Consider the following 22,220-nt stretch of genomic DNA (forward strand, 5'->3'; position numbering starts at 1 on the left):
TGGTCCTCTGTATCCCTTCCATCATTCATCTTCAGCCGGGAACTATTTTTAAACAGGATATGCTCTGTTCTCTTGCTGTTGTTTTGCTGATGTCTCATTCCAAAAGAAAATGGTTCAATAGTCACAAGTTTGGCACAATCTTCCGCATGGAGACTAAGAATGTTGCTTTGGTTGCTTTAATAAATGTGTTGGCTTTGCCTGACAATCCTGGAGGGTTTTTTGTAATTGAGTATCCATGGGAGCAGTCTCTCTCTAGAGACCAGTGATAACCAATGAGATTTCAAGAGGCCACGACGGGCATCTTTGTAGCCAGTCTCAACAGAGGGTCATAGACTGAGTGGGCGTGGAGACTGAGCTGCTCACAGAGCAGCTTACTCATTTCAAAGAGCTGATATGTGTCGGTATTGATATTGCCCTAGCAGCTCTACAGACTTACACCAGCTGAGGATCAGGCTCTAAATCAGCAGCGTCCCACAGACTTCACTGGAGCTTATGCTCACTTAACTTGCAGAGCTATTGGTGCTGCTTCTTTGAAATGTTTATTTCCAAGTAGCAACATGCTCCCCAAGCTCCAGATGTGGTGATCAAATGAAAGGAGAGCTCTCACGCTTGACACAATGGGAATATGTATACAAAAAGAGATTGATTTGGGCAGTACAGTTTTTGTGCATTTTTCCATAATAGAAGATCCATTTAGCTTATATGAATTCTCTCTCTTCCCTTCCCACTCCTCCCTCAGCTTCTTCTCCTTTATCCTGTGTGTACAACAGCAGAAGGTATTCCCATTGCATCCAATGATGTCCCAAAATAAGCAGAATGATTTAATTGCATAAAATTGCTGAAGGACAGGGTGAGTTTGCAAAGCAGCAAAACATTTGTTTTACTACTGGTAACTTTGGGAATAGCCAAGCATCCTATGAAAACCCCAAAAAGCTACGTTAAATCAAACTTTATGGAAGTTCTCCTTCAGTGCGTGTAACTAGCATAAATATGGAAGCTATGCAGAAATATAAATCATGGGGTTTTGAACCTATAAAACACTGGAACATGTACATAACTTCATGCATGAGGAGTTCTATGGACTTAAATGGGACTACTCATGTGTACAAGGTGGTGAATTTACTTAAATTTCTGCAGGATCTGGACCCATATGCATATCACAACAGTGTGGTTTGTCTTTAAAGGCAGGGTTCTTTGGGGGGAATCTTCTTTCCATCAGTACTCACCCGACAAATCTCTGTAGCCACCAGCATGCTGAGGCAGTTGAACCAGTTGTCATAGGCCTCCAAGGTGTAGGTTTTGGTAACATCTCCTCGGCACTGAAAGAGAAGAGGCCGTATATTAATCCCCACTAAACCCAGATAAAGATTACTGTAAATGTATCCTGTCATCACATGTTAACTATAAACCAGTATCCAGTGATGAGGTAACCTCCCTGAACTGCTGCGGGTTATGAGCACAAAGACGGGGGCAGATATTCCTATTCGGTTTTTTTTCTGCTCAGGTGGGTTGAGAGAGAGAAGAGGGCAAGGGCTTATAGATTATGTTCAAATGTGTCCAGATGTTCCTGCCCTTTACCCATCTTCCTCAAATGAAATGTGTATGCGCTCGCGCTCTCTCCTTACCCACACACACACCTTGTGATTATCCAGGGAATCCATGTGGCTGACAATCTGCATCAGATCCTCTGCGTAAATGTTGCTCACCCTCTCCTGCATTGGGGAGAGTAGGAATTGTCAATGTACAAAGACCAGCATAAACAGGACTCCAGCTGAAAGGTATACCAATGGGGCCTAAGACATTACCAGAGTGGCCTCAATTTCCTACACTCTTTGCTCTAATTATCCTGATTTGAGCTTGGGCATCAACAATGAGTTAACTTGCTGTAGTTCTGTTCCTCTGAGACCCCAATATTCCGAGTGTGACCCTCTATCTCTCTCTAGTACCAGTAGGGAACTAGGAGAGACGCCTCTACCCTGGCACCAGCTCTCGCTCTCCCTCCATTCTTTGTCAGTGGAATTGGAAGGAGAGGCCAAACACTCTGAGGTACCATATGGTTGCCTTCATAATAGCTTGCTATAAAGCTGGTCCTGGCTTTTAGAGACCCAACGTTTGGGGGTGTCTGCCTCCTCACCCCGGAAAGCACTGTACCCTCTTTCTTCCCTCACAGATTTACCTGATTGCTCTCATGCATTCATCACTTCCCATCTGTTAGATTGGAGCACTTTAATTACACTGAAGGCCTGACCTTACTCTTATTGAAGTCAATGGCAAACTCCTGGCTGTGAATATGTTAACATGCAGTAAATAGAAAACGAAAGGACTGAAGTGTGGAAATCCAAATCTCACCAGTTCAATATGAGTTAGCTGCTGCGCCAAGATCAGGGGGTCACAACAGATGCTCAGTATGTCCTTCTGGGTCGACTGTGGCTTGTTTTTAAGGATGGTTCCTTTATCAGTAACAGGTTGCCTGAATTTCTCTTTTATCTCCTGGTACTGACTCCTTGCAGAAAGGGTCATCAGTAGATTCTGTGTCATCTGGCTGATTATCTTCTTCACGGTTCCATTTTCCTAAGATGACAGAATCATTGACTAGTAAGAACCTTTACTTTGTACTGTGAGTAGAAATATGTGATTGGTATTAGCAAGGAATTTCTGACAGGTTAATAATACTTCTTAGCATCCAGTATCTTCCATTCTATTATCAGAGCTGCTTTTCATGTGGCAAATGAGCCCATCTCAGGGTACTCTAAATATCCGTGTTGATTCGCAAATTAAAACTCTCACACCCTCCTCCCCAACTTTGCTTTCAAAAGCTTAGCAGCCATTGCAGCATCTCTTCTTGGCTCAGAATACATTTCAAAAGCAACTGGGTCAGTCATTTGGAAGCAGGTGTACTGAAAGGCTGTGGGTCTTCTGCCTTTGTAAGGCTTCTTGTCTTTTTCTGCTTAGGAAGTGGCAAAATACTTGCTCCTCAGTCATGATACCAATAGTCTGGCTGGCCTGAACAGGGTCATGGGAATTCCCATGCTAGATCACACTCATGAAATGTTCTAGCTCAGCATCCTGCCTGTAACAGTGGTTGGCTGTGCACCCAGCAATTCAGAGAATGCCCAAAATTTCCACAGTGCGCTTGGCCAACAAAGGTGCCTTACTTGAATTTTCCAGAATAGAGGTATGAAAAAAGACCCGAGGGAAGAGCATAGATATAAGCTGTTTCACTAACTATATTTCTACTGATTACGCCATTCAGATACACGCACTTTCCATGTTGCATTTCATTACTAATTGGCAATCTGTGCAAGTTTAGTTATTTCTGCTGTAGCTTGATTGCACATCTCCAGCTTCTGATGAACATTTGGAGCTGGGGATGCAAGACCATGATGGTCCTTCATGAGTCCAGCAGTTGTGCTCCTTGCCTCACAAGGTGCCCGTGCTCCTCCGGCACAGGTCCTGTTGGACTTATGGGGAGACTTTTTGTTTTAAATTAATAATAGGGCTAGAATTTGGGACAGTTCAAATACAGTGTGCTTTCCCATGCCTCCCTGTAAAAGGTGCACTGGGCTCTCCTAAAACATGCCTTCCATGTCTGCATATAACTTCCTGTTTCTGCAAAAAACCAAAACCAACCAAAAAAACCAAGACAAGAGCCTTTCAGTGTTAATCCTTAGCATGATTGACTGTTATCCTCCTTGACAAATGCTATTGGAAGCAACCCAGCCTCTCTCCTGTTCCAGCTGGTGTCTCCCAACAAGTGTTTTAACACTTGCTCTCATGTAGACTTCCTCATGACACCTCCCTGAGAAAAACAATTTGATCCCTTCCCAACTGCTTGATCCTCCTGTACCCCTTTAAATACTCCAACTGCCAAACCACAGTCTTCCTAATATGTGCCCTGACTCTCTCTTTCAGTTGCCAAATCAATTACCCAGCTTTCCTGCGCTTTTCTCTTTCCCTATGATATCGCTCTCCTGGGTTCCCATGCATCAATTCCTTTGAAGTAAGGTGGTGTTTTAAGGGTTAATGTTGTTGCTGTCATGTTCTCTGCATCCAGCGTCAACTGGATGCACTGAAGTGAGGTGGAATGGGTCTGTGACTATTCAAGGAAGCCATCAATGTGCAGTGATGATTGAAAACTACGTGGCAGATGTGAGAGACGATGGCTATCAAAAATTTGTCTGTAGTATGCTATAATTAAGCAATAATAGTGTCATAACGTTGCTTTACAAGGCAATAATCTGGCTCCCAAGTGGAATCAAATAAGAAGCTGAAGGCAGCGTAGTTTATCTTGATGAGGCAACGGGTTTATTGCTAAGAAGCAGCTGGCTGGAGCTATTATTGCTATTATGCTACGAATGCCTAAAATACAAGTTTGCGAGAGTTTCTTTTGGAGTTCTGATTCTACTCTGAGTTACACTGGTTTTTACACCATAAATCCATTGTTTTTCAATAGTGATAGCTGATTTACACCTGCATAGATGAGGGGAGACTGGCCCCCTAGCAGTGGATTATGTATTTTGCAAGATAAGGGAAGAAAGTTTAAATGTAGGAGAAAGTGAGGTGGTGGGGTGTTTGGATGTTTGTGTGACTATGGAGAAGGCAATTGAAATGAGATAAAACTTACGAGTTGCTGACAGTCCACATGGCTCTTCTTAGACTCAGAGATTTATAAATTCAGAAACACAGAGTCTAAATATTTGCTCATTCAGCCACAAAAATCTGTTATGCTGTCCTAGAGTCTCCAAGTTAACATCAGCATGACTGTCTTACATCTGTTTCTATTCACTCCTAATAGCTTATCTTATACATCAAGAAAAACGGGGAAGCTGAAAAAGGTGAAAAATTTAAAAACCAAAAAAACCCAAACCCACAAATCAAAACAAAAAACAATAACTTTGTTTTAGACTCTGCTTGGTAATTTATTCAAACATAAAAGAACAGGAGACAAACAGTGAGGCTGGGAGCCATTTGCTATTTGTTAGTGTCAAATTACATTTCTAGGGGTCAGACAAAGCCTAGCCCTTCACAGACTGAGAACTTGACATGTAGTCTTGTTAAAAGGATAAATGCTACGATACCATAATAAATGGATGTCGCATGAAACCTCAGCAACCGATGCTCTGAGCCATTCCATAAAGCCGGTGATTTTTCTCCCAACTGGCAATTTACTCTTGTATATAAAGCCAGAGTATTTCCTCTTGTTCCCAAAAATAGAGATTTGAAATGCTCCTATCACAATGGCTAAAAGTCTGAACTTACTATATCAAAGTGGAAAACGTTTAAAAAATGTGTCAACTTTTTATGGTAGGATCCCCGCCAGCTATTTCTCCCCCCCCCGTTTATAAAGACAACAGAAGGGCTATTGTAATCCTACCTCTCTTTCACCTATTAAGACACTGACATTTTCTTAGTAGCATGCAGGTAAACAATACTGCTGACTCAATGAACGGGCATACTTCCTTTTGACAACAGCTGTAGCAGCTAATTGTATAATGACTTATTGCTGCCTCCCACAATGCTGTCAAACCTGTTGCTCTTCATCCTTCTCTTAAATCAAATGAAGCACATACATAATCCTGTTGTCATAAAAAGCTAGGGAGACTAGTCTTTAAACGGATTCAAAACATTAGAAAACATTTTTTTTCACTTTAATTCTTGTGATTTATTCATTTTACATTTTTTTTTACCATCCATTTCTTCAATATAGTCTTCCCCTCATACTTCCCTCCCCCCCCCGTCCCAGTTTCTTTCTCCAGTATTTGTAGTGACTTCCTTTATCACGCGAGCTTCCTAAATGTTCCAGAAAAGGATTCTCCATTGCTAGTTTTAGCCACTCTGGATCTACCAAATTGGCAGGTTACTTTGGAGGAAGTTTTCTCCTGGCTTGCTAGACATGAAAGCTCACAATTGTTCAGATTTGTAGCTAGACCAGGGTTGAATAGGTAGACACCAGCTTAAAGATCTTTCTTCATGCTAGCTATCACCAAGCTATGTGAAACTCTTGTTACAATTGTTGTCATAGTTCTCCTTGGGGATTGGTCCAGAGACATGGAGGACTAAAGCAAATGCTTCTATAGCTAGTGTTAAAGGTTCTTTTGAAAGTTACAGTCTATGTGGATCAGGCACTGAAGGGGATGCACAACATACACTATGCTGTGTGTTGGAATTGTATTATACCTTACAATCCTCCTCCTTTCTTCCTCCTCTCACCTCCTATACCATCAGCAGGTGCTTTGTCATCTCCCCCTGGGACTCACCGATACACACCCAGTTTTTGCTAAGTTCACCTCCTAACCCATATCCAATGGTTGCGCGGACAGCTCAGCAGTTGTTACTCTAACCTAGTTAGGATGCATACAGCAATGGTGGGGAGAAAATACTATGATAAATTGTATTCCTTGGTTGCTCTTGTGCATATGGTTATTTTCCCCCTTACCTCATCACATTGTGTGATCCTGTGAGCAATCTCCTTCAGCTCCTTCATGGATTTCTCATCCTGGAAGTCATAGGGGAATGTTTCTGTCCATTCTTTCAGGAGCTGAATGATCTTGGCAGCAAAGGATTTTAGCTTTGCCTAGAGAGGAGTAGAGATGGGTTGATTACTGACCTGCAGACCTCCTATTGCTGTGAAGGTGAGTGAATGCTTGATGGAGGAAAGTGCACACCCTGTGCCACAATCAAAAATAATTGAATCAGTAGCAGGTGTGTGTATTTACTAAAATATGTATTCAGTTGTGTTGATGAAATCACACAGCGAGAGCTCCTCAGCTGATGTAAATTGGCCCAGTGCCACTGAAACTGGCTAGCTTTTATTTCTAAACCAAAAGCTTTGAAGATATTTTAAGGCCAGTCACAAATAGCTAGGGAGATGACGGTATTGTACAAGCATTTCGTTCAACTGAAGTCAATGCTATGTGGCTGACTTATATCAACTGAGGACTGGAGCAATACCTTTAATGACTTAATTGAAATGTACACACAGCTTCAGTGTCATAACCAAGCATCTTTCCCGTGAAGTGCTCATAAAGAATCTTTCCTTCTGTAGAATTGGTTTTCAATCAGGACCCTCAGATTGTGCTCTGTTTGAAATAGCCAATCAAATAAATAAATGCTACAAAAGAAGTTGTATGTACTTTGCATTACATCTAAATAAAAAGGGACTTTGACAATAAAATGTTGGCTCTTGCTCCAAAAGCCCTCAGGGAAAGGAGTTAGCTCTTCAGCTCTGTCACCTGACAAGTGAATTCTCTAGTGTCATGCGCCGAGGCTGTTCCATCATGTGGATCTGATTTGGATGCTAATTAATCCAGCTTTGGTGGTAAAAGAGGGTTGTACTGGTAAATTCAAAGGGATGTGGTGTTAAAGTTTGGAGAGAGTTTTAAAAAACACTTTCCCCCACCCCCCATCAATGATCACTCTGCAAATTTGACCAAGCTGACTTAATTGGGAAGATGACTCTTTACATGGGCAGTTGCATCCTGTCCATACAACAGACCAGCTCTGAGGGTAGTGCTTTGGCAGAACCTTAGTAGAGTGCGCACATGTTCTCACTGATTCTGCACAGAACACAGCATCTTGAACAGCACTCTTGGCAAGCAACTGCCTCATTGCACAGGACATGGCAAATCCCACTTAACAAACCAGGCAGCATTATGGGCCGTGGTCAAGGCACACAAAACTAGGAAGACAGCATACTGAATTTTTCAGAGTAGCAAGTATGGAGTGAATTGCAGAGGGTCTGCTCTGTAGTTATAAGACTTGGAAATGATTTTGTTCAGTATTTCCCAGGGGGGGGTCAAATTCTGCCAACGTAGATCCTGTGCACCCCACTTCTTCCCCCCCCCCGCCCAATCAGCATAAATCAGTGTGTAAATTTACATGGCGTAAATCAGGGTGGAATTTGACTTTTGACTATGAGAGGGAAGACTTTCTATTTTTAGTCTGGTTTATATTTAACTTTGGTTAAGAGACTCATTTGGCTCTAAAAGAAGCTTAGTTCTAAGAAAATAAAGAGGAAGTTTTCTCTGTTGTTTACCATCCCAGCTGAGTCATTGAAAAAGTTCCACTATGCAAAGTGCAGTTCCCTCTCAGTACTGATTAGGGTACTTCCCTCTGTGACTTTCCCCTCCCACCTCCTGGAATTTACAGCAAGTCAGCTAGCAGGTTCAAATGTCAGCAGAGGAACCAAATGGGTTGGAAAAGAGGATGTTGTTTGTGAGAAACTGACCAGAATTCCTGCCGCCCAACACCATGCTCAGTGAGATGAGCAAAATCCCCTCTCTCTGAGATACTTTTGTTAAATAAGCCAGTTGTTTTTATGACTTCTAACAGCTCACTCAAGTGCAATCAGCGGGAAAATTAACAATGGCTGCTCTGAATTTAAAATAAAATCACGCAGAGTTTGGACCCTTCAGAAATGAGCCACTAAAAGGATTGTACAGGGTAGGGGAGTGCTACTGGCTTATACAGAAATGTTAACTGTGTACTATTTCTAGTTGCATTTTAATCCCATTGGAATTCTGTTGGTCTTGCTGGGGAGAGAAGGATGAAATCCCATCTTGTACTCTAAACAGCATCTGGAGGAAGTTCTCTGCATGCAGACCTCTTTTTGAGAAATGGGTAGCAACTCCAGGTTTTCATCTCCTTTGCACCAAATTTGGTGTCCAGCCCTTATTGAAACCTTTACTTTCTCTCCCTGAAAACTCCACCTGCCAGAATGCATGATTAACATCCCAGCTCTGTGTCTGAATGACACATGTATTGTCCCTACATAAACTCAAATGTTTAGGTGCGTGGGAAGGGGGAGGTGCTGTACAAATGACTGGATCAAATCCTGCCCAAGTTTGTTTGTTTGTTTGTTTTTGGGGGAGGAGGGGTTTACAAACTGTGGCATACAGTCCTGGCAGTGGAAAGTTTAGTAGGAGAGGAGATAAAGTTAGCAAAACAGCAGTTGTGCCCTTTGCTGGAGGCGGGTAGCTAAAAAAGTGGGTGTGTAATTGAATACTTGGGGTGGGGCGCACTGATTCAGCTTATCCTCACTGCAACCTCTTCCAGTGTAGCTCCTGTGGATCCCCTGCTGTAAACTCAAGATCCTCCCACACCCACTCAGAGTAAAATAATGAGGCAGGGCAGCAGCAAGATTACTGCCTGTCCTTCAATTTCAATCACCTTTTGCCTCTGGGGTATGAAATCTTATAGCTCCCTGTGCAGCACAAATTAATCTGGTCCATTGTTAAAAGTGTAGGGTGGTGTATATCAGTGTAGCGAGTTGGCGGAGCAGATCCTCAACTGGTGTAAATAGGCACACCTCCACTATCTGGTTTTTCCACCAGGCTTATTTTAATGATGATTATCTTGACTGTACCTTCTTGACTTTTGCATTTGGGGAAAATTCAAATTCATCCTTACAGCTATAATGGTCTGCTGCATATTAGCATAGATTTAGAATAATGTATTTATTTTGGGATGTATGTTTGTCCACTATGCATGCACATTCATGCACCCCTACACACAGGCTGTCAGAATTTGTTTTCCTCACCGTTCAAACCTAGGACTCTAATGCAAGACAAGCTACATTACCCAGCAAGAATACAGGTGTGACAAAGCTTATCAGTTGCTTTCACTGCCTGATGAAAACAAGATGTTCTTTCTAAATGCAACACTGAAAACCATTAGCCCAGCAAAATGCTAGATTCCTGTTTCATGTGCATGCTGCTAAAACTCAGTGTGATAGGTTTGTGATGATGCACACACATCTGTGATAACTGACAAAATCAGAAAATTTGGGCTAGTAATTCTGTGGGAGGCAGCAACTAGTGTGTGTGTGTGTGTGTGTGTGTTATGCATGCAAGAAATATACCTGCCTACTCTTTTGATAGCTTTACTTCAGATTTCAAACACTGTCCTCCTATGGGGCCTATTCAAAACCCATAGTTAGTAGAAATACCCCATTGACTTCAAAGAGTTTTGGATTAAGACCTTCATAGAGAAGACAAAAGTCAATAGCTAGAGAGTATCAAGAAAGTACTTCCTGCCCAGCACCAAAAAGGGATCAAGATCTAGAGATGGTGTTTTGTTACAGGGAAACAACTCTACAGTAATGTTCTTATAGTGTGTACTGCTACCTTGCTAGCATATTAACACAGGAGGTTAATATTTAGAAAAATGTGTGTGTTTCTGTCTACTACATATATCTAAAATATGTCAGTGTTGTAGCCAGGTTGGTCCTAGGATATTGGAAAGACCGGGTGGGAGAGGTAATACCTTTTATTGGACCAACTTCTGTTGGTGAGAGAGACACGCTTTTGAACTACACTGAGCTCTAAGCCTGTCTCTTTCATCAACAGAAGTTGATCCGCTACAATATATTACCTCACCTACCTTGTGTCTCTCAAATATTTCGCTCGTTTGATTGACACTATGGCCCAGTTCTTCATCTGGTGTAAGTCAGCACAGTTCTCCTGGAAGTTAGTTCACCACCTGAGAGGAGGCCCGTAGAGACATTTGCATTCTTCTTAAAAAAAGACTTTAGACCGTGAATTTAATACTTAAACCCAGGACTGATAACAGTGCTGAACGGTGAGCCAGGGATAGCATAGGAGCAACACAAGCTCTGCCAGTCAAACTGTGCTGATTGCTAGCACCCCTGCTACTCTAGCTGAGTGACATGGCGAGGGACGGTCACTCATCCCCAATTGTGTGGTTCAGGACGCCGAGGGTCAGGAGATGGGCTGTTGGCAGTGCTATGTTTGGGGTGTTATGTTTAACAAGCATGAGCCACGCATTAGTTAACACTCAAAAGAGAGAAATGAGGACATCTGGAGAGAGAAAATATTGCTACCATTATATGCTCCAACAGAATGTAATGGAATAAGAGAACTTTTCAGAGACTGCAAGGAGAAATGATCCACATTGCAGGGGATCTTTCCCCCCAGGTGCATGTGCAGGGCCAGATTTTTCAAAGGTATTTAGGTGTCTAGCGCTCATTGATATCAATTGGAGTTAGGCATCTAAATACCTTTTAAAAATCTGGCCCTCCATGCTTAGCACAATAGGGTCTCAACCTCAGTTGGGTGGCTGCGCATTACATAATACCACTGCTACGACGGATATTAAAAATACTGCAAATATTATTGTCTCTCCAGAACAGGGACAGTTGATGTGAATATCCAGTGTGTCACTGTTATTAGTCCCTTGCTTTCTTGAGCGCTGAATTTACTCCCTTTATTTCCTTTTAAAAAAGCAGCATTTAGAATGAAATACGTGGCTAGATGGATCAAATCTATTTCATAATCAAGCTACTATTTAACATTTCAGTGCAAATTTTAATATCTCATTGGATTTTTAAAATGAATTAGAGCTATTTAGGGCTGGAGACTGCTTCGTTTCTATGCTTGTACAGTACCTGTTTGGGGCTTTTAGCCACTCTGGAGATATAAAGCTTACTGCATTTAACTAAAAAAAAAAAAAATCCCGGACCATAATGGAAATTGGTGACTTTCCAAGTTAACTAGTAGTTAAAAAGCAAAGCTGTCCTTCGAGGCAATATATTTTTCCCAAGCTGTGGGGAATGATGTTTCACCAGCTGATTTTATCCGTAGGCAGGATTGTACTGCTGCTCTTTCTCTGGGTCAATCACTCTTGGCCTTGTCTATATCTCACTGGAAAGTTGTTTGTTCTTTATTGACAGAGTTAATAAGTGACTGACCTATTACACCTGATGTCTTAAAACCTACTAGACTGTCGCTCTTTAAAATTAGCCAGCAGTCTTGAAGAGAGCGCAAAGTGTTTGCCTTTCAATCTACCACTTACATCTTGACTTGCCTTCCACTTTTTCTGTGCTACTAGGCAGAGATGTCAAAAATGTAGGAATGATAAGCACCATGGTGCATAACCTCAAAGCCAGGCCCCCTGCCAGTGTTTCAGCTCATACGCTACCCAGACAACAAGTCAGACAGCCCTTTATTTTATAATTTGTTTATGCAAATCTCTAATCAGAAAGCGATCAGAACTTTTTGTGCCAGCTATTTCCTGCTGTGATAGCATTTAATTAGTAGATGCTGGTGGAACGGATTTTGGCCAATGATACCCTAATGAGTTATGATTGAGTGTGCATACAGTGACTTCAGTTTAGAAGTTCTATGATGCACATAGAATGAGTTTTTTACATTCCTACTTTGCAGCCAAATAGAGCAAATCATTTGCAAATGCTAATGGGCCAAATTCATCCCTGGTGAATGCAGATGCAATACCAGTGGAAGTCTGTAGGTCAAATTTACATTGGGGCTGGAAGAAAGGCAGTAGTCTAACTTGCATTAATTCGGTATTCACTGGGCATGGAAAACAAGTGTAATTTATATTGAGGGGGAAGAAAGGGTCAGGGGCATAGCAGAAAAGCAACTTGCAGGAGGGTGCAAAGTAGCTTTCCAAACACATTTTTTTTTCACACCTTGCTGTTAACTGATTTTCCTTGATGCTTGTTTCCAACTTAGCAACACAAGGTCTGTGAGCGTGGGTGTTCAGAAGGTGAACTGCTCTATTTACACCTTCCTGTTAGTTGATTTTCCTGCTACATCATCTCAGTATGTAAGCTACACTTGTTCTGCATACCCATTGAATGCCTAAATTGCATGGGTTATATTGCCTAACACGTGTAACATACACTGCCATTGAAGTTACCAATACATTTGGCTGAGTGCTTATTTGCTGGTGTCTTCTGATATGAATGCACTGAACTACATTGCTGTCTGCAAAGAAGAGCCTCATCTTGTACTCCTATTATCCATAAACCTTAAATAGTCCATATGCGAATTTTGAAAGCTTAATTACTGATGGCAGTAAATGTCACTCTTGTATATAGGGATGGCATAAATTGTTGAGGGTCTGATTCAGCAAAGTGCTTAAGCAATGGGACTATTCAAACGCTTAGTTATATATGTGGGCAAGTTCCTTGCTGAACTGGGACCTGTTACAAAAGAATTGTCTTAGACCAGTGCCCAGAACCTGAACTAAACTTAGTCATTTAGAGCTTTGAAAATACCTATTAATGTGGCCCCATTTCTGTGCCCCTCAGTACATCCCAGTTTCAATCTGAAGTAGTAAGAGAAGATATTCCTCCAGTGATAGCAAAATTGGAGGCCCCAGTATATATGGGCCACCATTTTAAACCTCATATCCACTACCCTTGCTCAGAGTCTAATTGACTTACTGCTTAAAACACCACCACCAGCAGCGTGCAGCCTTTCTCATAGACTTTAAAGCTGGATGGGACCATCACGATCATCTAGTCTGACCTCCTGGGCATTGCAGGCCACAGAACCTCACTCACCGACTCCTGTAATAGACCCCTAACCTCTGGCTCAGTTACTCAAGTCCTCAAATCACAATTTAAAGCAGGAGCAATGGAAGCTCCCTAAAAATACAGCGTGGGGGCACTGACGCCTGAACCAGCCCCGTGCCGCCCCTTCCCCCAAGGCTCCACCCCCCCCCCCCCCGTCACTCATCCTTACAGCTGGTAAAAAGTGACGGGACCATGGCCCCCTGACCTCCCTTGTTCCGGCACCCATGATTTCAAGACTTAAAGTTACAGAGACTTGACCATTTACACTCGTTTAAACCTGCAAGTGACCCATGCTGCAAAGAAAGGCGAATCCCCCGCCCCTAGGGTCTCTGCCAATCTGAAAATTTCTTCCTGATCCCAAAATATGATGATCAGCTAGACTCTGAACATTTCAGCAAGACCTAACAGCCAGACACTTGGGAAAGAATTCTCTGAAGTAACTCAAAGTTCTAGTGTCCATCCATTGGGGATATTTGCTACTAGCAGTCACAGATCAGCTACATGCCATTGTAGGCAGACAGTCTCATCGTACCATCCCCTCCATAAACTTATCAAGCTCAGTCTTGAAGCCAGTTAGGTCTTTTTGCCCCTAGTGCCCCCCTTGGAAGGTTGTTCCAGAACTTCACTCCTCTGATGGTTAAGCTAGGCCTCCCAACATTGGTATGCCACAGTATGATTGGGGAGCTGGAATAAGATGGTCAGCTTTGGGAGTGGTGGTGGTGGTGGTGAATTTTGGTGGTTCAGGAATGCAGTCTGAGGCTATGTTACTGACAGACAAAGAGTAGAAGTCCAGTATGTAACACCGGCCCTTTGACATTGTTCTCTTCTGTGAATCAAGTTCTGTTTCCTACAGTTCTGACTGACTGTGTCAACACCTACTGCTAAAGAAACACTAATGGAACAGAACCAGCTTGGCAATGGTGGGAAGTTAGGAAATTTTTGAATAAATGGAATGGAGGTCCAGAAAACCTTGTTCTTGTGAGATTTCTGTTATAACCATGGTGGATCAGGGGCAGGGGGGAAGAGTTTGGACAAAATGAAAGATGTCAAACTTCTGGATCTGCACTGGAACCCCAACCTGCTTGCTGGCTACGTCTTGCCAGTATCCACTAGTGTTACCTGCTCATTGAAACTGAAGTCAGTGGTTTACTAGTAGGAGTTAAAGACTGTAGAATTTGCCTAATGGTAAACTGAAGTCCATGACCACTGTTCCCTCTAAACTGTGCATGTGCACACAGATCCTAAACCCCGTGCACATGGTGAAACATCACACGCACAAAAATTTGCACAGAAGCACAAAAATTTGCACAGAAGAAATTTTTTGCACACACGGCCTGTCAAAAATTAGAGGGAACATTGTCCATGACCCAGAACAGTGCACCCTCTATGCTGTATACAGTTTTTCAGAGGGTTTAAAAAGCCTATTGTATTTTAATATTCAATACCTTCCCTTGGAAAAAGAAGCCACAATGTACCCCCAAGTGATAGAAGAGCCTCAGTCCATGAGCTAATGGATATCAGGGTTTTATGATTAGCCAAGAATGAACAGTGGTTCAGGGAAAGAGGCTTAAGTATGAAAGTCTTTAGTGAAATATATTTGTCAGAGTATCAATATGTTCTATGCACGGTTAGCTTAAAAAAGAAAGGAAAATAAAATGCACAATAGCTTAATTCAATACAGAAACAAATTGTTCATTTACCTTTTCTGCATCAGACCCAATCTCAAGCTGCTGTTTCTGCTTAATGCAGATGTGCCCCACTTTTGCCAGGAGCTCATGTGGGTGGATGAAGACTCGGGAGCTCAGTAGGAAAGTGAAGATATAAGTCCTCTGCAAGAAAGGTTGGGCGGGGGGGAGTGGAGAAAACAGGTGAGAAACTTGAGCAGAAATCACCCATCCTCTTTGGAGACTGCTAATAAAATCTACCTCCCAGGACTACAGATGGAACTTTCCCTTGGTTAAGCTTTCTATAGATCACCTTCTCCCTGGATCAATGCCCTTTCCTAGCTTTACTGGTGACAATAGCAAGAAACACAGTGTTTCAGCAGCTGTTAATAGAGCTTTTTTTTCCAGATTCCCAAACTATTTGTCACGTCAAGATACCAAACTAAATATCAGGTGTCAGAGTAGCAGCCGTGTTAGTCTGTATTCGCAAAAGGAAAAGGAGGACTTGTGGCACCTTAGAGACTAACCAAGATGCTCAAATAAATTGGTTAGTCTCTAAGGTGCCACAAGTCCTCCTTTTCTTTTTGCAAACTAAATATGCATAAGTAGTTGTCCTTCACCAAAAAGACGAACGAATCTGTCCAAGGATGTTCGGACCCCATCTTGAACACTATTATTTATGCTGCTTTGTTTCTTTAAGAGCAGTTGTTTTTATTTGGCTGCCCAAAACCTATTGCAAGTTAGTTCCAAACCACAGCAGTGTTTTTGTTTCATGTGTGTTTTCCCTTTCCATGCTCTTTCCCACAATCAATGTTATAGGCTTGGGTTCAATTTGTACTCATATGACAATATTTCAGTTTTAAGCCAGTAAAACCCTTTGCTTCCTTGGGGCCCAATTCAGATCCCTTTGAACTTTTATAGATCTATATCAATGCTAAGCATTATTATTATCATTAGGATTAGGCCCTCAATGTGAGGAAAGGGAACAGAGCTAAATTACAAAGGGTGGGCTTTAAAAGTTCATTCTGGTTTTAGAGATCTTATGGGTTTTGGTGATGCTCCTATACTTAGAATGGAAAGTTTCACTAGTATCAGTAATATCTGTAGGACCAGAATGAACTTTTAAAGGTCTGTATCCACTGTGGATGGAATAAGGGAGTAAGGGAGACATTCTGGCTAAATCTAGAGATTTGAGGTCAGATGCTCAACTGCTATAATACAGAAAAGCTCTGTTGATACCTATGGGCAGCTCTGTCAATTCCACCTGAGCCTGATCACAGGGTAAAGTACTCTTCTTGGAGTGAGAGTAGGCTGGTTATAATATTTCTGACATATTGCAGTTGAGGACAGTTTAGAGGCCATTCTTGGTTTGGCATTGTGCTCAATAACTTTTTTCTTATATTTTCAGTGAATTATGGAAGTTGCACATGATTCCTTCACATGTGCCTGTAAACGGTTAATAGACTGCTGGCAATCTGTGATGAAAGTTTATAAGCATAATTCTTTGGCAGTGAGTGCTCTATATTTTTGAGATAATTTGAAGTTGGAATGAACCCCAGCCCTGTCCCACAAATAGGAAAGGAGACTCAACCGAGTTACAGGCCAATGTCTCAGATCTGTCTTCTCGCGTTCCATACAGTATAGGCCTAGCAAATGCAACAGGCAGCAGCGCTGAATGTGAGAAATAAACTTCAGAGTGCCAACTCAAAATAGTAGCATGTGGTGTGTTATAAGCCATGCATAGTTCACTTCTATTCTTGTTGTCTTTCCCCCTTATAGCCAAATTCTGCACTCACGCCTGTGATCCCTCTGACTTAAATCAATGACCACGCCGTGGTGTAAGTGAGGAGAAACGTTAGCACTTGGGTGCAGGTCTTATACTTGTAATTGGACTGTGTATAAATTCTTCTGGAAATGGGTCAAGTCCTTCTTGCTTTGACACTCCCTCACCTCCCATTCTGTGAATTACTAGAGAAGGGTTGTAAAAGGTTTCTCTCTCCAAGTCCCCTAGGTTTTCCACAAATGCACTTTTCTGTGTGGGGAGGAGGGAATACTGTTGAGACTGTCAGGAAAGCTGCTTTTACTAGGTTAGTAGAAGGCAGCTGAAAGATAAGCTGCACTGTCCTATCAATGACCTTCGCTCTGATAAGCTAGGCCACATTCTTTGTGGCAAGATGTATTTTAGCCTTGCACACTAATTCTAGTCTAGGTCTGTTCCTGAAAGTTTGTGTGCTGTGGGATACTGTTTATCCAGAGTGACTCCAAGACAACCCTACTCAGAATACCAGTTCTTTAAAGTCCTGCTGTAGGCTTTAACTAAATCCAAATGATCAGGGCTCTTGTGGTGGTTGGTTTTTGGGTGGTTTTTTGGTGGCTTTGTGTTAATACAGTGCTCACAAAAGTGAAGAACTGGTACAGCCAGAAATAGGGCAGGCAGTGTATACCTCATTTCTAACTAGCAATAGCCATGCAGTGCCAATCCAGGCCTTCTTCAGTGTTTGGGCTGCCTGGTTTTTGATAGGAATGAAATCCCCCCTGGCATTGGTTTTGCACAAGTATTTACTGGGACCAGATTCACAACTGGTGTAAAATGGAATAGTTGCACTGATGTCAGTAGAGAGATGCCAGTGTACACCAGCTAGGAATCTGGCCCCATTTGTCCAGGCTTCTTGATCTGATTCTGCTTTAATTTACATGAGTGTAAAATCAGGAGGAAATCCAGTCGATACACCAGTTTTGTACTCTTGTTAATGTGAGAACAGAATTAAGACCCTTCTCTCTCTATTTGAATAATGAGCCTCTAGGCTAACGTCTGGTCACTGCCCACCTCATCCTATTCCATTGTGTGTTGAGTCTAGTTGAACGAATGAAATGAGTCTTCCCCCCCCGTCCCCAGTACATACATACTTGCTATCTGGTACAAATGTCTTAGGCCCTGTCTACGTGGGGGATTTTGGTGATTGTTACAGCTGTGCTGGTGCACGCATCCAGTGGAGATGGTCCACACCAGTGTAAACCATGACTCTTGCCAATGAAGCATATCTCAGCTTTAAAGCCCTTACTAGGTGATCCGGCTCCGGTTGACTTGAACAGGAGTTGGATCAGACCTCTCAGTCTGTTAGACACGATTGCCCTAAAAGGTGGAAAACAAGTGTGCTGGGGACTTAGATGAGATCACCTAATCCTTTTTAGTTTGTGTGTGAGCCATAAACCAGGATTTAAACTGGAGGCCTCTGGAGGGAAAAAGCTTGTGCTTTGAACCAGCTTTATTTAACTAACACACACACATACACATGCTGTCTCATAGGTGCTCCCTCTCTTTTTGAGAAAGGTGGCTTGGACCAGGAAATTCAGCTATGTAGCTAGCTGGCTTGACAAAGAAGGATTTACAAAATGCTTCCTTAAATGGTGAGGTTGAAAATTATGCCCCAACGCTGGCAGGTATTTGGAAGAAGATGAGGAAAATTCCTCTCGGCACCAACTTAAGCTGACACAAAAGGGTTTTGTGCTTTACAAGAAAAAAAGGGAAGCAGATTTCTTTAGTTCCTAAAGTTGTTGCTAAGAGACGTCCTAAACTATAAAAAGGACAAAGAGAGAGAGCAAGACTAAAGAAGTAACTGTTACTTTATGGCCCAAGAATGTACTGATGTCTTCTTGAGGAAAAAGAAAAATATTTTCCTTGTGCTCTTGCTGCTTGATCTGGAACTTCTTATTTGTGAAATACTTGCTTGAAACTTTCTCTTGCTTGGGCATGAGGATTACAGACCAGTACATTCCATTCCTAACTTCCAGAACGCTGCTGTCTCACAAGCATGCATTTTTTCTATGCACCAAAGAAGCCTCTGTACATAAACAAGCCTCCCAGGAGCAGCACACAAACATAGGCCCTTATCTCACCTCTCCTCTACCTCCTGCTGACCTCCAACTACAGCTCTGCCAACATGACAGAGAAGTCTTGTGTTGCTTGAAATCAGAATGAAAAGAGACCGTATTTTTTTCCCCCTCTAAGTTTAGGGAAGGATACTGGGATCTTTAGTGTCACATAGACGCAAAGTGCAGTATTTTCCAAGCAACGTGCTTGGGGAGGTTAGTTCAGAGGGTTTGATGAGAACCAGTTCCTTTTCAGTGATTTACAAACGTGCCACCGCTGAACTCAGGAAATCTATACTGACATCACTGATTGTTGCTCTAAGCCAGTGGTTCTCAATCAGGGGTACGCAGAGGTCTTCTAGGGGGTACCTCAACTCATCTAGATATTTGCCTTGTTTTACAACAGGCTACATAAAAAGCAGTTGCAAAGTCAGTACAAACTAAAATTTCATACAGACAATAACTTGTTTATACGGCTCTATATACTATACACTGAAATACAAGTACAATATTTATATTACAATTGATTTATTTTATAATTATACAGTAAAAATGAGAAAGGAAGCAATTTTTTAGTCATAGAGTGCTGGAACACTTTTTTGTATTTTTATGTCTGACTTTTTAAGCAAGTAGTTTTTAAGTGAAGTGTATCTTGAGGATACACAAGACAAATCAGAGCCCTGAAGGGGTACAGTAGTCTGGTAAGGTTGAGAGCCACTGCTCTTAGCCAGGCCAAACTGGCAACCCAAAACCCGCTACCACCTCTCCTGGAATATGTTACCAGTGAAATGGGACTAATGGGCTTTGTTCTTTCCTTTCAAGCATCACAGCCACGGATGACAGAGCAAGTAGGCGGTTACTCTGTTCCTTTGTGGCCACTCCTTTTTTAAAGTAAAAATAGGTGTGGGTTGAAGTCTAAACCTGTAACCAGATCCAAATCCAGGCTTTTTGGGAGGCTTGGATTTGGGATGACTTGTATCCAGCCCACTCTTTACACTGTTCAAGCTGTTTTGTTTTATTATGTAACCCCTTAGGCTAAGATCAATTTGCTGTCAGTGATCTGACCTCGCTAAGGTAATATAGCCTCCTGCTGTGACAGGGGTTTCCCATCTCTCTCCCAGGAACTTATTCCGCACGTTTCCTATCCCCTGTCACTTGTTTGCTTGTTTTTTTGGATCATATGGTCCTCATGGTGGGCACCTGGACTTATGTGTTTATAATGCACTTAGCATGCTTGGTGTATTGCAGAATCACTGTAATTCCTAAGATCCACAAATCATTGCTAGAATCCCGAAGATAATATGTACAGTAGGGAGCAAGATTCAAAATAGCTGTGTTATAAATAGACAGCCCCTTACACTAAGGGACTTGCATTAGCAGCTACTTAATGAGCTGTAGGAAGGAACTCAAGCAGCTACTAGCTGTGCCATAGTACTACGGAACAGGTGGGGAACGGATTCTTACAAGGCTTAACTGCAGCTGTGTAATGCTACTTGCCTGATGTACAAAACCTCATGTTCTCTTCTAGCTCTACCTGCTGCTTTCTTCATCACACTGAGTGTCTTGAAGGAAGGAACAAACCTGTGCCTGCTGTACGTGGTGTAATAAAACTCATAAAAGAATGGAACAAATGGAGGCATTAACACGAAATGGTAGTTAACCCACTGGGCTTTATGAAGAATTACGTACTGTGCATGTGTGTCAGTCAAATGCAATGCAATTATCGCTATACATGGTAAAATAGAAGCATTAGGACTGCTTTTGAATTGGAAAGTTGCTACAGTCCTTTTTTGTAAAAACAAACCTAACGTTTCGGACAAGGCTACTGGTGTCGTGTTCAAGGGAACTACATGTGGGGATGGAAATCTTTTTGTAGTGAGTGACGGTGTGTTTTTAAATTGTGACCTCAAAATAAAAGGTACCGTACAGATCTAGCTCAGGAAGGCTCCTGCTACAAGACGTTCCTGGCATGGCCCATGGTAATATGTGTGATTTTAATATAGCTAAAGGGTTTGGATTCCTCTACCGCTACTGTGCATTTTCCCAGGGCTTAAACACAGCTTGTGCTATACAATCTTTATGCTTTTCTGCAACCTCCTTAACTACAACCTTCCACTTATGGGGCTGAGGGGGTCATTTTAAGTAATGTAATAATCTCTTAATAATATCCTAGGTTGGGATGCCTATTGCATACCCGGCAGTTACACGTGGTGTTTGTTTCAGTGGATTGTGGCGAGGATGTTGAAACCATTCCTAGGTTCAGAAACTTAAATTCTAACAGAACTGGCCAGTTAAGATGTGCCGAGAAAGAACATTTAATTAAAGTCTGTTTTTGCTTTTCAGGCTACCTAACTAAAAGACACATAAAATAAGGAAAAAAATTTGAGCTGCCCTCAGCACACAGTTGATGTATTTCCCACAGGCAGAATCCAGTTAGTAGCTAATCTTGGTTGCACTAGAGCAAAGGCAGCTTAGTGGGATCGAAATTTCTTCTGCTAATGCTGCTGTTAACTGGTTTTCAGAGTGCCTGACAGGGGTTCAGCAGGGCTTGATTTCACTAGCAAATATTGCTGTTCAAAAAGGTAGAGGTTCCCTCCCAGCTGGGCATCCGCTCCTATGAAGGGAAGGCCCATTACTTGCAACAAAGCAATTAGATCATTAGGCCTGTTTGATCATCTTGATTAAGATGAAGCAAGAATTTTTAAGAAAATTGGTAATACCATCTGTGTTGGGATCCTGACTCTGTTTAGATGCCATAGGAATACAAGTCCTGAAATGTCTACTTACATCTGGATAATAGTCCATGGTGGGCACCAGTCGCTCTATCAGGGCCTCCAGTGATCCAGAGATGAGATTTCCATCCTGGTAAACAGGATCTCCACACCTCTCGCCCATGTCTGGCTGCACCTGCCCACTACAACTGGAACCGAGCATGCTGGAAAATATTGGTGTCTGGGGCATAGTTTCCTGCAGGATTGAAGGAAGAAAGAGGGAGGGTTAAGGTTTCTTTGCAGTTCTCTACCGTGAGTCTTCATGGCTTTTGCAAAGGCATAAATTAGACCTGGATTACATATTGGAGTGAACATTAGCATGGGCATTGGGGGAGGGAGATGTGAGCCCAAACTCCCACAGACCTGCAGATGGCTTTTGGTTTTGAAATTACATGCAACCTATGTTCCTACTTTCTTCACTGTGCAGTTGCTGTCAGGATGCTTCCTCCCCACCCCCATTACAAATAAGACTATGGAGATACCAGCACAAAATACCATGTAAATGGAAGGAGCAATCTCATATATAGATAACAAATCGTAACCTATTATACAAACAACCACGTTACAAGGGCACAG

General features: G+C 42.2%; 1 protein-coding gene across 4 annotated transcripts in view; it reads right to left on the minus strand.

The window, feature by feature from the left end:
• RASGEF1A (RasGEF domain family member 1A) overlaps positions 1 to 22,220 on the minus strand; it is a 274,204-nt gene that overhangs the window by 10,263 nt on the left and 241,721 nt on the right. For all 4 annotated transcript variants that reach the window (XM_084633589.1, XM_084633588.1, XM_084633586.1 and 1 more), the window contains 6 exons: positions 21,661 to 21,840; positions 15,040 to 15,168; positions 6,437 to 6,574; positions 2,350 to 2,571; positions 1,638 to 1,712; positions 1,227 to 1,319 (listed from right to left, as the gene is read on the minus strand). In XM_084633589.1, coding sequence (XP_084489715.1) covers positions 1,227 to 1,319; positions 1,638 to 1,712; positions 2,350 to 2,571; positions 6,437 to 6,574; positions 15,040 to 15,168; positions 21,661 to 21,834 — 831 coding nt within the window. In that variant the 5' untranslated portion in view covers positions 21,835 to 21,840. The remainder of the gene's footprint in view (positions 1 to 1,226; positions 1,320 to 1,637; positions 1,713 to 2,349; positions 2,572 to 6,436; positions 6,575 to 15,039; positions 15,169 to 21,660; positions 21,841 to 22,220) is intronic.

Source organism: Lepidochelys olivacea (genome assembly GCF_965140295.1).
Source record: "Lepidochelys olivacea isolate rLepOli2 genome assembly, chromosome: 7".
In the NCBI taxonomy this organism is placed as follows: domain Eukaryota; kingdom Metazoa; phylum Chordata; order Testudines; family Cheloniidae; genus Lepidochelys; species Lepidochelys olivacea.